This window comes from Papilio xuthus, unplaced genomic scaffold, assembly GCF_000836235.2.
Source record: "Papilio xuthus unplaced genomic scaffold, Pxut_1.1 DF825017.1, whole genome shotgun sequence".
Lineage (NCBI taxonomy): Eukaryota > Metazoa > Arthropoda > Insecta > Lepidoptera > Papilionidae > Papilio > Papilio xuthus.
This window is the reverse complement of record NW_013533632.1, coordinates 3167499-3185048: the sequence shown is the minus strand read 5'-3', so window position 1 is coordinate 3185048 and position 17550 is coordinate 3167499. Positions and strand designations below refer to the sequence as shown.

The window sequence follows — 17550 nt, the reverse complement described above, 5'->3', positions numbered from 1 at the left end:
ATTAGATTGGAAAATAAAAGGTGATATTTTCGCACCCATTTTTAGGTTATAATAATTTTTATTTATAATTGCTTATTGGAAATGTTACAAAATGGTTGTTGAATTCGGTGGCCAAGAGATGACTGTTAATCAAAAATACGTGTGGTTGATATAAAATCTATCAACCAACGTACTAATGTGGTGCAGCAACGCAAAATGAACTTTATTCTCCGACAATAAGACTTTCCTCTTTGACATAATGAATGGTAACAAATGAAATAACGTTATCTCTAGTATTTAGAATTGTGAATTCAATTTGAATCATACTAAAATATTTATCTAATGTCACAAAAGTAAGGTTTTTTTTTATTCGACACTTCTTAACGAAATAAACATACATAAGTACCAAATATAGATCAAGGTTGATATGTGCGATAATATTTTAATGTCAGCATTTTTATTATATAGTAATCTTGCAATTTTTTTAATAATTCAACCAGAGTTTCACCTTGACCGGAAATTGCCAATGCAAGAGTTTACCTAAAGTTGCAAACTACGTTTTTCTTAAGCTTGGGTTTTGCTAAATGATTTGACTACCAAGTTTTAGAAACTTTGATTTGTTTTCAATCATTTCAATAAACTCTAAGTTCTTATGAAGGTTAAGTTTTTCATAGCAATCGTAGGACTTCTCTTTCAACTACGTACTCCGCCGTCCCCTTAGAAAAGATTGGATTTGATCTTGAAAAATACAATCGGGCGAAATACTTTTTAAAGAGAGTGAAATTAATAATTATATAAAGGGAAATAATGTTTTTATGTTTGTCCACTTTGCGTTATCACTGAGCCAATTTTGATTTCACTTTAGAAGGCATTTTGATGAGATTTTTGCATTTTAAAGTTTCTTAATTTTTTTCTCCTCGATACATTCACATCTAACATTCCTCTAATATTGTAGACAAGGTGTCTAAAATACCATAGGAAACCATATAGTATCACACTACACATCTAGATAGTATTGTTATCATCATCAGCTCACTATACGTTCCCACCGAGGGGCTCGGAGCCTATCCTAAGTTAAGGGTGATTAGGCCATAGTCAACCACGCTGGCCAAGTGCGGGTTGGTTGACTTCACACGTATCTTTGAATTTCTTCTCAGATATGTGCAGGTTGCATCACGATGTTTCCCTTCACCGTAAGAACGTCGGATAAATGTACATATATAAATCGGAAATGGAAAAACACATTGGTACATGGCTGGATTCGAACCCAGGACCTGCAGATTGAAAGTGAAGTGCTTGACCACTGAGCCACCGACGCTCCCTGTACCGCTCTCTGTACCGACGCAGTATTGTTATACCTGTCCTATATTGTATATTCATAATTCTATAGACGAATTTATTCACCGAAGACAAATCCTTAGTTGATTGATTGTTTCAAAAACATTATAATTTCTAGAAACATTTGTTCCACCAAGGCGTAAGTTTTACGATTTTGAAAATCATACGTACAATTCTATCTATCGTAATAATTCGAAGGAAACGCGATTAAAAATAAAATACGCAACAAAGTCAATCGGTTCGTGAAATAGGTCCATTGTGTGGAGCACTCGACCGAATTAGCTTCGTCGACCTAGCAATATTTGCGATAAGCCTATACCCCTTCCCCTAGCGAACCTCCTAGCCTTCACCTTAAGATCGTATTTCGGTTGAAGGCAAGTTAAATAAGAGTTGACGTCCATGGTATATAAGTAAAAAATACACCTCCTAGTCGGCCACCCACGAACACAGAGTAAGGAACAAACGTACAAACTAAATTCCGCCGCGCGTGTACACTTCAACGTAGCGCTCTTTACAATACACAGTTTAGAAAATTATTACTCGCTTACTTACTGCTTGGTTTTTATAAATACCTTATAACTTACTTGGTATGTTATTCTATACAATTAATGCAATCTTAAATAAAAAAAAATTGTATGGAAAATTTTTATCCAATTAGATTGATTGAATTACAAAGTTTAAGGGATGTTTTGAATTACTTGAAAAATGACTTTTAACAACTTTACCCTCCGACTTTGGCAACAATCCCTTTAGTTAGAGAAAGTTTTAGATTTCATATCAACTCGTGACGCATTTAAAAACAAAAAAAAAACAATATCTGAATAAGTTACAGACTTTTTTTTGTATCGGGGGTGGGGGGAATGTTCGTAAGATATCCTGCCTTTTAGGGGTAAGACAGGGTTATGTGAGATTCTTACTCACTAAAACCCCCCGGGGGCCAACCTTAAGTGCGACTGCGAGGGTCCCGGGATCTCCAAAGGAACGCACCGAAACCCTTTGCACTGCGCTTCTGCACGACTCCAGGAAAAATTACGGAATTAAGGACACGATCATCATAGCTACTGGTAATTAAATTTTTGTGACCTAGTAAGTTCTGTCATATAATTTGTAAAACAATATATGATAAGAAAGGTACATCCTGACTAAGATCATGTAACATTTTTTAGTCAGACGTAGACTAAGCAAACGTAATTTAGTTTAATTATGCCCACAGGGTCAAATAAAATTATTAATCTATACATAATTTTATTTGATAGAGAATGTACAGAATTAGTTTGCAATGGCGGCTGAATTGAATTCTATACAGTATTCGACACCAAACGATCAGATTTGTAATTCAATATGCCAATCGTACGTTGCATACCGCTTCTTCTTTACAATCCTATTGACGAAGATGGAAGTGCAACTGTAAACATTTTCAAGGTTAAATATAAGTCATTGTAAAATTAAGTTCACTTTTTAATTATAATTTTAATCATTTGCACTCTATCCAATTTTATATTTTTGTTCTTATTTATTAAAAATACTAACAGAACTACTGAGGCATTTTGCAATAATATTTTCTAAGACTGAAATACTCGCTTTTTAGAAAACTCTTTAATACTTTAGGCATAAATTGGTAACGAATAAAAACGGGTAAATTTTAATTAAAAAAATAGTTTTGTTTAGAAATAGCGTTTGCAAATTAATTGCATCGGTAGTGAAGTTCATAATTAAATTAAGATTTGCCAAATTAATGCAATCAACATTGCGGTTAACATATCCGATCTATCATGGTTGTATCAAAATCACAATTCCTGTGGCTTTTGCATACTCATTTTCAAATTCCAGTACCGTGAAACTTATATACAACATCGTTGTCTCTATTTTATTTAAATAGAATGAATAGGATAACGATATATCAATGTATTACGCCAATGGAAACTGATATTTAGTATTGTTCAGCTTATAAGTAATTCTATAATCATTTTAATATGAACCTTGGAATCAATGTCGAAGTGTCGAGTAAGCGAATAAACGTCGACGCGCCTTACAAATGCAATACTTTACACATTTGTCACAGCGCTGGTCGGATTACAAAGGAGTCGTACACGTCGACCGCGCACTACCACTGGTATTTTAAAATAGGGTTGTCGAAGTGATATTTTGATTTTGACAACCCTATTTTAAAACACATGATAGGACTTAGGACTGATACAACACGATTATATTATAAACAAAAGATTAAAAGAAAAATAGAAAATAAACGTAATATTGTATCGAGAAAAGAGGAGGTTAGCAGTTGTTGTTTAAAAATAAATGTCAAAGAATTTAGAAGAGAGTTGTTCCAGAATCGTACCAATTAAAATTCCATAAATTCTGATTACCCTTCTGTGCTACAGGTGTGTTATTATACATTTTATATTTACCTTACAAGTGTTTTGATTCATTTTAATTTAACGGAACTTACGGGAAAAATGATTATATTATTCAAAAATAATTTTAAAACAAATTGTAATTACTATGCCAAAATCCAAATCTGAAAAAGTAATAGCGTAGTAAAGTGTAAACATTATTTGATAGTTATCTTTAGTACTACGGTATAATAGAGACATCGTAGAGACGACAAAGTACTATGTTCAGACACTAAATAAGCTACGATCAAACACGAAGCAAACCTATCTAATAATATATACGTTGCATTTGTCAATATGCTACAGTGCAACAGAGGGAAAGGGTGCATACGTGTTTACTCAAATACGTTTGCGACCGTTTATTGCAAATACAACGTAATCGATAGGAAACGTTTGAAAACATTTTCGAGTGATAAGTAATATTACGACATATCATTTTAACCTTCTTATAGTCGACAACCCTGGTTCGACGTCAACGGTAACGACTAATAGTTATTATGTAAATACAATACCACATGTGAAAAGTGAACCATTTTTTTTACAAGTACCAATATTTCATCAAATTCAATTCGAGTCTGCGACAATTTGAGAACAAAGACTTTTTGATAAGATTTATAAGTGTTTTTTTATATAGTATTTGCCAATACAATTAATGATGCATCATCGTTAATCAACGGTAATAAGACCGATCTTGATATACGGCTGCGTAACATGGACACTGACCCTTAAAGAGGAGGAAATGCTTTTGGTGGCGGAAAGAAAAATCATGCGCAAGATTCTGGGCCAAACGCAAAGAGAAGACGGCAGCTGGAGAACCCGCTACAACGCAGAAATTGAGACGCTCATGGATGAGCCGAATATCATCGGAGAAGCAAAAGCTCACAGACTCCGATGGCTGGGCCACCTCACGAGGACGGGGGAAGATCGAAAGACCAAAGCAGTGTATCTCGGGGCCCCGACTAGCCGCCGACCCATCAGTCGGCCCAGGTACCGCTGGCGAGACGCCGTAGAGCTCGATCTGCGGGTGCTACAAGCGATGGACTGGCAGGAAAAGGCTCAAGACAGGTGACTTTGGCGATCTCTTGTATCGGAGGCCAAGACCCACTTTGTGTCGATGCGCCAGCGGAGTAAGTAAGTATCATCTTTAATCAAAATGATCAATAAGTCAAAGTGTTTTTTTTTTTCTAATCATATCTAAAACATGCGTCTGAGGATTACGCGTTTAATATAAGTCGCGCAGTACCGCTTTAGCTTCGTAAAACTTCCCTTTCCGTGTTGTTTGCTAGTAATGTTAGGGTCAAAGGTGCAATTTTTATCATTATTACGTATGGTTAAAACGCACTTGTGTGTTTAAAAATTACAAACGCTTGATAGGAACAACAAGTTGAATTGACCCGCATCAATACTATAGAACATCCTACCTTTAAAATTCAACATTTAAAATATTTTACATTTTAATCAATTTAATACTAGCATCGGTGATAAAAACCCAATCTAACGTATTTCTTTTACCCACATAGGTAAAATAATATGTATTACATCACCATAGAATTATTATTAAAATTTATAACAACATATTTACATGATGTTGTGTTTTAAATTCGTATCTTTTTTTATAAGATACCAATGTAACATCGGTGACATTATCGATCCATTTATGAACCGAGATAAAGTTGTGCAAAACATTGATTTGGTGCAACATAAGGTTAATGAATGTCAACAGTTGATGCATAATAATTATTTTTATATCGTTCACCGGGCAACAGTAAAAGTAAGATAGATTATTTCATCATATTTTTTTAAAGACAAAGTTGTACGTATTGATAGGAAATCTTATTGACAATCTGTTGTTCGGTCGCCGGCGAACCCGTGTCATGGACGCCTGATAATATAAATCGCTGTTTAATTACTTTGAATTTAATATAATGGAATCAAAACGTATATAAAATTACCGAATTTGTTATATACATTATATAAAACATTATGTAAATATCATCAATTTGCGTCGGTTAAATATTTTAATACTTTATTTGTTATTGCACTTTTGTTGTACATTTACCTTCAAACTTAACTTGAAAACCTATCTATAAATGTCGGTACATTAATTGATCAATATCAAAGAAGTACTTATCGTTTCTGATACCAAAATTCCTCTATGAAATATATCGTCATCCCCCTCATTATCATTGACAAAGCTGAGATAGAAAAATAAAGGATTAAACTGGAATTATTGTCTCGGCAACTAACCATTAGTTATTTTTTTAACTTAATAAAACTATTTTTTCTAGCTTTCGTGACATTGCAACGTTGTGTGGGTTCGAATACTTATTTTTTAATTTTGTGCGAAAGCGAAACAAACAAGGTCCATGATGTAATTGAGAATGACAAAGTCGGGTCGATGGCAGAGTTCAGTGTTGAGATATCTTACCAACGGAACGTCATGCTCGTCAGGGAATTATTACTATTAATATTTTATTATCACAGATCTTTTAAACATATATGTATACATAAATATGACATATAAAATTACCAGCATTAATAATTTCTAAAAAGAAATATATCAAATCAATATAATAGAAAAATAATTCTTAATTTGAATTTCAAGGCTACTTTGATTCATTTCACGTAGATTATTCTATGATTTTATTTCTATAATAATATAACTATTAGCGAAATATTTCCCCTCGAAAATTAATTGCATGTTGAAAATGGTTCGTTATTAATGACAAACATGTTAAAGGTTGGTTGGTTGTAATGTAAATCGCAAATAAAATGATGTGTCGTTCAATATAATTGAAATGTAATTAAATTCACACGTACAAAACAAAGGTGGCAAGGTACAAAGCGAATGGGGTCTCCGCGCTCGGTAACTGAATCCGCTCACGGTAAGCGCCTGTTCCCTTAAATTGTTCTTATTTTCACGCCATTTATTTCGTGTGTGCAACGTCACATTTTTGAATTTTATCGCTTTAATGTTTTATTGTTTATAAATGCATAGGTGTTTGTTGTGTCGAGTTTTATAGGCAGGTTATTAGTTTGTTACGACCTGCGTCTACACTTGTCGCTTTATATTCATAAGTTCCTATGTGTTTTAATTATTCGCTATAAAATATATTTTTCAACAGACGTAAAAATAAGAACTTTAAATAACTTTTCACACTTGTTTAAACCTTTATACGCCAAAAGAGGCTTTGTTTCTGAATTATAGTTTTTATTATTGACTACAAGAATTATAAGACATAGAAATACGTTGATGGTAAAATTCGTTTCCTGGTTAAGAGTGAACAAGAAGTAAGAGGTCAGGAAAAGCGTCATTGTTTTAAAAGTTGTATAAATTAGTCTCTGGCTTTACTCGGCTTATCTGGAGAGCGTTACGCTAACACGTGTCCCAATAGTTAGGTATCACACACCGCATGAGGTTGTTCATACTGAGACGTTGATACTGGACCATATACGCCAGGTCATAAATCGGAGCAAATAACAAAGGGTAGTGACTCACCGTAGGATGTATGTGTGCGTGAGAATACAGCTGCATTCTGCGCGTGTCAGTCGGGTACGCCGAGGGGGGGAGATCGTTCATTTCGAAGTTGGTCTGCAGGCAAGGATTTAGCCGCACGACGTCCTCCTCGGATGCCCGATGGAGCCCCGCTCCATCGGCACTTCGGGCCACTGTTAACAATGGTAGTCAAATTCAAATTAACTAAATAAATACATCAAATTTTAAATAAGCAATCGTAGACGACAAGCTACCACACTTCTGATACTACATGACCACATCTCAGCATCCGCAACAAAATGTTAAATAAAACTGAACTGATAAATTCGTCGAACATTTTTATGATTAAAATATTATGTCAGCGGTACCTACATAGTACGTGCTTACGAGGCATGTTAATATTTATATGATTGCGTCATCGCGACTTATTTATCAAATTTAAAATACATAAAGATATACATAACATATATGCCTAATGAGTTAGAAGACCGGAAATATGTATGGCCCGCAATCTAATAAGCTAAATTAAAAACTCTGATTCTAGGCCGATAGCGCTCCTGGAAAGTATACGAATTAAAATACTCGCAAAAGTTAAAAATCAAACAAGACATATATATTACAGGTGGTAATAATTAAACGAGGAATGGACAATAGACGCAATATCACATATCGACATCATTATCAGCTCTGTACGTCCCACTGAGGGGCTCGGAGCCCTAAGTTAGGGTTGACTAGGCCGCAGTCACGTGAAAAAATATTACAGAATGAGAGTAAAAAGCCGAATCCACGTCGCAAGAGGGGATCGGTCATTTAATATTCGGACTTCACTAACCTTTGGTTTCGGAGACCAATACTTAAATCCCTGTATAAAATATATCGTCATCTCTGTCATTATATTTGACAAAGCAGAGATAGCAATAAGTTTTAAACGGAGATTTCGGTCTTAGAAACCTACGGTAATTAAATATTAATATCATCTCATAAGCAATTAGGTGACACGTTTTAACTATTAGACACATAAAATATTCTATAACTAGCCACGTTTCCCTACAGCTGCATTTGTAGCTAAGTTAATATTGTTGTAAACGACTTGGACAGAATTCACCTATATAACTGCATACATCTTACTAATATATTATAAATTGCAATGGTTAGATGTATGTTTGTTTGTAGTTATCTCCAGAACGGCTGAACGGATCTTGAAGAAATTTGGCATACATATAGAACATAGTCTAGAAGAACATATAGGCTACTTAATAGTTTTTTTTTTTAATTCCGCGCGGACAGAGTTGCGGGCGACCGCTAATATAAATATAAATATACCAAAGCACTTCGGTGACATGCTAATATTTCGTTCATAAAAGTTGAAACCTTAGCTATGGAATCTCAAATGCAACTAACATCAATGAAACTAAAATGATACACTGACACCGGATGTTAAGATTATTGAATTTGACAATCAAGTACTTTTAAGCATCTAGCTTATATAGAATTAAGATTTGTACTGGCATTTTTTTATATAAAAAGCTTACTTATCTTCAAATTGAAAGTAAATATTTATCAATAAAGTACCTTGAATTACTCGGGAATCGAATCTACGAACGAATTTATTAATGCTTTCACTCTTCAAACTCATGTTAACAACTGGGATATCCAAATCAATCTGAACTTTTACTAATACTGATATATTATACTGAGACTAATTTAGATGAAATTAAAAAAAAAACTTTTTTTAAATAAATTAGTATACGTACCATTTGAAAAACTATAAAGATAATTCGTGACGGTAGAATTATAAATGCGTGTTATAAAAGTATCTAGCCCTGTTACTATTATGTAAGGTAGGTTTATATTTTTAAGATATTCGTACATCATGAAGTTGCATTTCGCAAACAATATCATCACTTCAAGAAAAAATACATCAATACGCAACTAGTTAAAATGCAACAAGTTAGTGAACGCGAGTTCCTACGAAGGATTGTCGAGCACTGCACTGTTCATAAAATATTGTTCAACAAATATAACTCATATTACTAGATGTAAGCACTTACATTCTTCAAGATCGAATTACTACGAATTGCTTATATTAGAGTTTTTTACTATGAAAGCTAACCGGATGTACCAGCGATTCATTAAGACTGTCAAAGTCATTTATTTGTTACTTAAATAATTATACATTTCCCTTTCCTTAGTGACCATCACTTATGAGTGCAAGTTGAGTGCAGGATGAGTGCACGACGTTTGTCTGCGCGTGGTCGACGCCGAGGTATCATTTGGAGACAGCAAAAGCCATTCATACTACGCAAATATCAACCCATCCAAAGAAAAAAGTTGTATTTCTTAAAGTGACAGAGAGATGTAACTCTTTTCCTCAGATGAGAAGATATGGCATTCTCGCAAAGCGTTAATCGCGTCGCATCGCGTCGCATTGCCGCACTTGTCACTCACCTAGAACAAGAGGATATTTGTTTACACAAAAATCAAGTCACCAATAAATTGTATGAAATAAAAAGATATCTCAGAGATGTAACTATTAGTCGGATGGGTCGTAAGGCATTTTCGCGTACCGTCAAATCGCATCGCGTCGCGTCGCATTGCTGCGTTTGTCGCACACCTAGAACAATAAGGAAGAGCCAATTATATGAAAAAACAAAAACCTAATCAACGTAATATTTACTTATCAGAATATTTTTAGTGTAATTTATAATAATCAAATGCATTATATTTAATTGTAACATTATACGCCTGTTAATTTATTTTCACGCTAAAATATTATTTACTTTAAACTGATATTAAATATTTTGTTCCATTAATACATGAATTAGTATTTTGGCTTAACGTTATATGAAAATTTAAATTTCGGAGAACTGATTTGTGATTTGAGTAACTTGATTAATATAATTAATACTGTTATATTTTATTTACAGTTACTGCATTCAGCTAACAACATTTGTGTATGGAAGGGATAAAAACTTTAATTAAGTAAGAAAATCTATCTATAACTAGCTGTAGCCCGCTACTCCGTTTGCGAATTGAAAAATAGATAGTAGCTGAATCTGAAACCTTTTTTTTATACCATAATGTGACAAACGAGCGAGCGGCCACCTGATATCGCTGAAATAGCGAAGTGACTGTTGACCATAGACATACGCAATTGCATATGCGTTGCCTACCTTTAATCGACGGAGGAGATCATGCACTGAAAGAAAATATTTTCCCTTTCCGTGCATCCTCTCATCCAAAAAGTCCACTTCCACTTCCCATCCTTTCCTTATAAGAAATAGGGTTGGAAGGGAAAGAGGACTAAATTAGGCCTCTGGAACGCACACTCATCAGACGAAACGCGGAATTGCTTCCACTTGACGCCTGTCTTCTGTGTGGTCGTGGTATTTCACCGTGCGAGCCGGACCAATTCGTGCGAAGATGTTAAAGCGAGCTCTACTACTGTTAAGACCTACTGAATATGGATATAAAATATCATAAAAATCGTTAAAGCCGTTTCGCAGGAATGTCGTAACAAACATTGTGACAAGAGAATTTTATATATAAGATTATCAATAGATAAAAGCTTGTTATACAAGACGATAGTGAAGACGCGAGAAAGGTATTATTACCTAATATAATAGCTGAAGCTTAAATAGAAATCTAGAACATCTGTTCACTAACTACTACTACTGCTAATACTAATCATTTCATTCTTAAGCCTTTTTATCATCAACTAAAAATAAATAAGAAAGCGTTAAATCTTTAAAATGTTGAACGATTAAATAGATGCGAAAATCCAATTGAAAATACTTCTAAAATTCTCTAAGAATCTTAGTAACGTTTTACAGAAAATGTGAAGATTTAGTTCAACTCGTCTCGTGATATTGTGAACGTCTCATTGACAATTTTACGTAACGTCCTACTTTTAACTTGAGAATATTTAAAGCTCAATTCTAATCTAATAGTAAACAAATTTATTTACAAATAATGGTATAAAATTTCCAATTTAAATTTAAATTAAAGAGATACTATTATTTAAAAAAAAACAATTTGTGGATTTCTTAGTCATCATTAAAATAGTGCACAAATAACGCAGATGTAGAGTAATAAAATAAGAGCAGTGCGTCGTACTTGATCCTTAGTCATACGTAAGAAGTACTTTCAATAGTCATAATGATATTAATTGTAAATAATTATTTATTGTTTATAATAACTCTACAAGTGGAAATTATAGTGAAGACCTTGGTATTGTTCAACGATACACGCTATTAAGGAGTATACCCATTGTCGTCATTAATAAAACTTAAAAAAAAAATAGCAAGATGTAACTAATTCATCATCAGCTCACTATACCTCGGCTCGGAACCTACCCTAAGTTAGGGGTGACTAGGCCATAGCCAACCACGCTGGTCCAGTGCGGGTTGGTTGACTTCACACATATCTTTGAATTTTTTCGCAGATATGTACAGGTTGCATCACGATGTTTTTCTTCACCGTAATAACGTCGGATAAATGTACGTACGTAATACGGAAATCGAAAAATAACATTGGTACATGGCGGGATTCGAACCGGGACCTACAGATTACGAGTCAAGTGTTGAACCCCTTGAGCCACCGCTCTCTTTTTTACTAGTGTATACTAATTGCGACAAACTTATCGATAAGAGAGACGGTGCTATCTCTATTAGAAAAGTACATAAAAAACACGTCAAGACACCTACAATACGACAAGGAGCTTTTGGCGTTTTTTGACTTTGCCATGGGGACGCAAGTGAGCTGTTATAATTTAGTTTTACTTGCTCATTAAGTCATAAATATATCGATATATAGAAGTTATGTAAACAAATTTGCATTGTTGTAATTTTTTACAAAACCATATTCTCAACCCTTTCATTTTAGTTGAAAAATAAGAGACACGTGTCCCGGTTGCATTAAAAATTACCACAGAGATAAAACTCCCGTAATTATTAAGGTATATTTTCTGTGTTAATATTTGATAGTCCATTAAAATGAATTAAGACTGCGATAAATATACCTAACAGAAATATTTCATCGTTCCTTTTTCAAACGTTGTATGGGTTCATTAAAAATTTCCATCTCTTAAATCAATTTATCATTTCTTAAGAAATATCTACAGTTATCAATGATTTTACAAATCTTGCTGGAAAACCTCGGCATTGCGTGAATATGGTATTGTTCTACGAGCGTTTATTAAGGAGCATACACATGTGTAATAAAATTAATATCGAATTATAATCCTAGTACTATTACAGTATGCATGTACAGTATGTTTCAATTTGTACTCTATAAATGTTTGACATACTAAACTAATGTAAAAATCATTAATAAACCAAATTTTACCATACATTAGACTACATTACATGATTTAAATAAATTCCAGCTTGATACTTCACGTGTTTTTAAGAAAAAGAGTCTTGGCAGACAGACGGACAACAAAGTGATCCTATAAGGGTTCCGTTTTTTTTCCTATGAGGTACGGAACACTAAAAACAGGAAAAGAAGGCAGTCGGTATTAACATAAGACTTTAATGTAACGAGTAAATGAATCCTAATGCCAAAAAATCCTTCCTTTGCTTCTTAGAATCTAAAAGAAAAATTCACTCAGCAAAGATGTGTACTTTAAAAATCTTAAACAGTTAAGTTACAATCGAAGATCTCGCTATACATTTCTTAGGACGGATTTAAACCGATGGGAGCACGTTCCAGACGATTTCAAAAGTGGTTAAACTTTATACAAATATAACAAATCTGAGGAAGGTATATTTGAACGAGCTAATCTGAAATTATCAAGGGGATTTCATAAATTCTTTTTTATATTAACAACTAAATTATTAAAGGAAGATATAGGCTATTTATTATCACGCTACGACTCTCAGAAGTTTAGCACAAACGAAAATTCAGTTAAGCGCAAAAAAATAAATTCAAAATATTTCCCTGGAACGAAAGGATTTTTATGCTTGTATTTAACGAACTATCTGACCGATTAAAAAAATCATAATTACAATGTTAAATCCTTGTTAACAGAGTTTACTTATTTATTAAAAGTAAAAAAAAAATGTCCTTCCATGTAGATGTCTCGGCAGTGAAACCCCACCTTAACTATTTTCCCAAAATCCGTCACCCAGAAAAAGAAAATGGATGAAACGCCTGTAATGCGCTTTAATACACTATTTAAAATCGTTCAAACGACCTGTTGCTCGCATTTTAAAAGGTTACACTAGTATTTTGTGGCTTTAAATCGAACCCAAAACTGGATGGCACTTATACCAAAAGCCATGTAATGTTTCTTAAATTGCTTAAAATCAAGCGATATGCAGTATAGTGAATAGTAGTTTCGCGTGAAAATCTATCAAAGACAAGAACCAATTATTATATTATAAAATAAGATATTTATTTTTTGTGATTATTACTTAGAAAATGAATTTTAGTTAATTTAATAGATAATTTACTTTAATAGCTTATACTTCTCTTCTTACATTCAAAATAATTTTGAATAGAAAATAATAAGCACTCCTATTCTAGAAAACTAGGAATAGTCACTTTTAAAAGTAATAATTATTGAAAAATAATCTTTTGTATGGGCAATAAAATTTCGAAAATACTTTTTAAACTTCTGTTTATACTATTACTTACCCACTTTTTATGATTTGACTGTGGTGGTTAATATATTCCGCTTCTTATCTTCCTGAGATTCAGCATCCAGTAATTACGGCCAAGTTATGAATTTTTCGAACATGTTAAATTTATTCAACACTTAATTTTTCTTTTAATCACAATGTCTCAAATTTTAAACGAACTTTACAAATTATAAACAAAACAAATATTATTTCCAATAAGTAGAACGTTTCGTAAATGTTTTTAATTATGTATTATTGTTTTTAAAAATATTTTGGTGTCTAAGCACGTTGGGCGGGCGTCAGTTTTCGCGTATCGCGGTTTACAGACAGAGCATCCCGTAATACGAGTGACGTGTGTCGCGGCCGAGCTGTGGACTGAGTGGTTGCACACCGTGCCCGAGCATGCCACTCGCTTCGGCCCAACGTAAGCTCGTCGCTGCCGCGTAAGCGACGTACGCACTACGTCAACCGGCGCTATATTGCCTCTTTGCACAATTTATTATTAAGAAAAAGGGTATACACGCGTTAGGAAACTTCGCTGCACGCACCTAGTCAAGGTCCTTTCTCTCGTTAGATGTTTAAAATTAGGGTAATCGTGATGAAATTTCCTTATGAAAATAGAACATTCAAATGTTCAAGAAAACGTAACTGTGAATATCAAACGAGTGGGGAAGCACGTGGCGCCATTGGCTGATCTTAACCGCTTAAAGCCAATGGCGCGCGTAGGAGGAGTCGCATCGTAATCACTATGAAATTTAGCAAGACAGGTCCCGTCTTTTATTCTTCCACGTCATCTTACAAGAATAGGGTTCGCTACGGAAGTCAATGTTGCCCTCAGGCGGGCCACCCAATCGCATTTCCCGAAACATTCTGGTATACCTAAAACACAATGCCGATTGACACAGCAATGATCACATCCTAAAAATTCCAAATTTCAATAAATTCACATATAAAAAAAACATGTATAATAACAAAATTAAGCATAGAAAGAAAACTTTATTGGAGAATTTAATTTTAGGTTAAATTACTAGGTTATAAGACAAAAAATGTACTTTTAAAAACAGACAAATTATTTAATTAAATTACCCTATTCCTTAATAATAAACATTTATAATCCTGATATATAGTTCAAAATTACTTATCATATAAATAATATTCAATTTTAAACACATACTACAATAGGAAAACATACAGAGCAAAGAATCGAACTGAACAAAACCTAACCTAGCCACTGAACTTCAGTGTATTTTTTGTTTATTTTTTTAATTAATTAAACCACTATAATATTGCTTTATACGTAAGTTATTTTATAAACTAAGAGAACATCGAACTGCATTAACGCCAGCCCTGACATTGTAACCGGTTATTTAATATTGCAATGTTATTAGGTTGATTATAAAAGCTGTTTTCCTCCGGATGTTTTTTCTACGGTTGCACAGTGAAACACCTAATGTTGCAATTAACAATGTACTATTACAATCGAATTAATAGCTAACGAATTAAAAAATAAACTACATGAAAAAAATATTATAATTGCTCTAGGGCTGACAAGAAATTGTTTTTATTTTGAGAAAAAGATACACATGTGACATTAATAATCATTTTTTACTTCTTTCCCGACAAATAGGAAGGTAATGTGTGCGTGCACATATATTATAACACATAATATTATGTTTGATTGTGATCGCCTGTAGCCTAAACGCCTTGGCTGAATTTAAAGTCTGATATATCATTGTATACGAATTCTTTGGGAGCGTCGATGGTTCAGGGGTTAAGCAATTCACTTTTAATCTACAGGTTCTCGGTTCGAATCCCGCCATGTACCCCCTGACTTAGGGTAGGCTCCAAGCCCCTCTGTGGGGACGTTGATGATGATGAAATTCAGTATTGACAATTGCTACATTTCTTAGAGTTTGGTTTACTAATTTTCCCGGACCTCTATCCATGGACTGGCTATAAGATGTTGTGTTTTGTGTCTATTTGATTTTCGCCATTATGGCACTAATAGTCATTTGTAGCGGTGGTGTGGATTCAAATTAATAATATAGATAGAATTAACAATATTGTATCATCAAGAGGCACTTCCAAGTAATCGTATACACAATTATAGAGATTAGTGCTAATTTATGAATTTACAAACAGGTCAATAATGTATTCACAAACTCCTTTTGCTTACCATGTTCATCCTACTTACATGGTTCATCCATCGCTTATTAATTCATAAACACATAATACAGTGTAGCGGTTACAACTGTGGTCCAGATGTGGTACAAGCCTTACTAAATATTAAAAATACGAGAGTAACTCTGTCTGTCTGTGTGTTGCGCTTCCACGCCAATACTACTGAACTGATTTTAATAAAATTTTATACACTAAAACACTAGAGCCCGGGGAATGACATAGGTTACTTTTTAATGCAAAAAAGTAACCCTTATATGTTGTGCTGTAATTTTTTTTAATTTTAAGTAAAATAATTAATCTAATAATTAAAATGATACCGAAACCATAAAATTACACGGAATAAAAAAAATAGGAGTGTATTTGTTTTTCCAGATTATGTTCTATACCAAATTTTAGCGATATCCATGCAGCTGTTCTGGATATACCTTCTAACAAACATCTATCCATCCATCCAAACATTCGCATTAATAATATTAGTAAGACTAGGGCAGTACAAAAAGCGCCGTTCGCAGTACGCTGTGCGCACTAACCCGAGCGCTAAAACAGTCGGTAATGAACTTAGCACCCACAGTGTAGCCTCCGGACGGCAGCTCTGTTCAAAAAGTTTTCTTGATCAGACTATGCGAATCGGAGTTACAAAAACACAGTACAACAGAGACCATTAGCGCCATCTATTATTACTAAAACAAACATTATGTTTACAACACATATCTTCACATATAATTTTAGTTTAAATCCTATTCAAAACAACATTTAATCAAATTATATAGACCGGGAAACTAAACTAAAAAGTTGTTTTATTTGTTAGGATAATTAACACTACTAGCGCCATCTATTAACAAAAGATAGTATCAATTGCCAAAAGATTAAATATCGATTTCTCGAAAATAAGCAAACAATTTTATCAAAATGCAAATGTTGTGCAAATTTAACAAATTGCAAGTTAACGAGTCTATGATTTAGATATATTAAAGGTAACACATGCATAATACTAATGCAAGGTCATCGCCAACATAATCTTGAGTTGTATTAAATATTCTTTTTTGTATTTCAAAGGAAACGCTTTCAAACTTGAAGTCCTATTTTACATGTAAAACTGACTGAGTATATGGATTTATAGGGATTATAGGCATCTATACAACTTTTTCAATGTCTATCAATTTTTCGATTCTCTATCAACTAGTCCCCCCTACCCTTCTTGACGACGCCCATGGCACAATGCAAGTGAACAATGTAGCGCCAATATCCATTTACTGCCGTACCAGGAATTATCCCACTAATATGTATACCGGCTCAAGTTTCAATTAGGGAAATCAATATACGCTGATCGTTTTAAGCGTAAATGAAAGATCTTATATCACATCACAACTATAGTTAATAATTGAACTGATTTTTCTTAATTTATTTTAAAGCGTCACTAATATTTTTTGGATTTATAAATATAGTAAATGAACGCATGTTATGATTTGGACCAGTAAAATTAAAAACTAGGATTTTGCTGAAAATTTTAATTTATTAATAACCAGCTTTTTACCGCGAC

The 17550-nt window shown here is 33.5% G+C and overlaps 1 protein-coding gene across 8 annotated transcripts in view; it reads right to left on the bottom strand.

Moving 5' to 3' along the window:
* LOC106126318 (forkhead box protein L2) overlaps positions 1 to 14271 on the bottom strand; it is a 48460-nt gene extending 34189 nt beyond the window's left edge. For 2 of the 8 annotated variants that reach the window (XM_013323902.1, XM_013323901.1), the window contains exons 1-3: positions 13846 to 14270; positions 9774 to 9820; positions 7210 to 7379 (exon numbers count right to left, since the gene is read on the bottom strand). In XM_013323902.1, coding sequence (XP_013179356.1) covers positions 7210 to 7379; positions 9774 to 9801 — 198 coding nt within the window. In that variant the 5' untranslated portion in view covers positions 9802 to 9820; positions 13846 to 14270. Of the gene's footprint in view, positions 1 to 7209; positions 7380 to 9773; positions 9821 to 13845 lie in introns of all 8 variants that reach the window. The other 6 variants (XM_013323907.1, XM_013323899.1, XM_013323900.1 and 3 more) reach the window with 6 other exon arrangements.
* Between the last annotated feature and the right edge of the window lie 3279 nt (positions 14272 to 17550).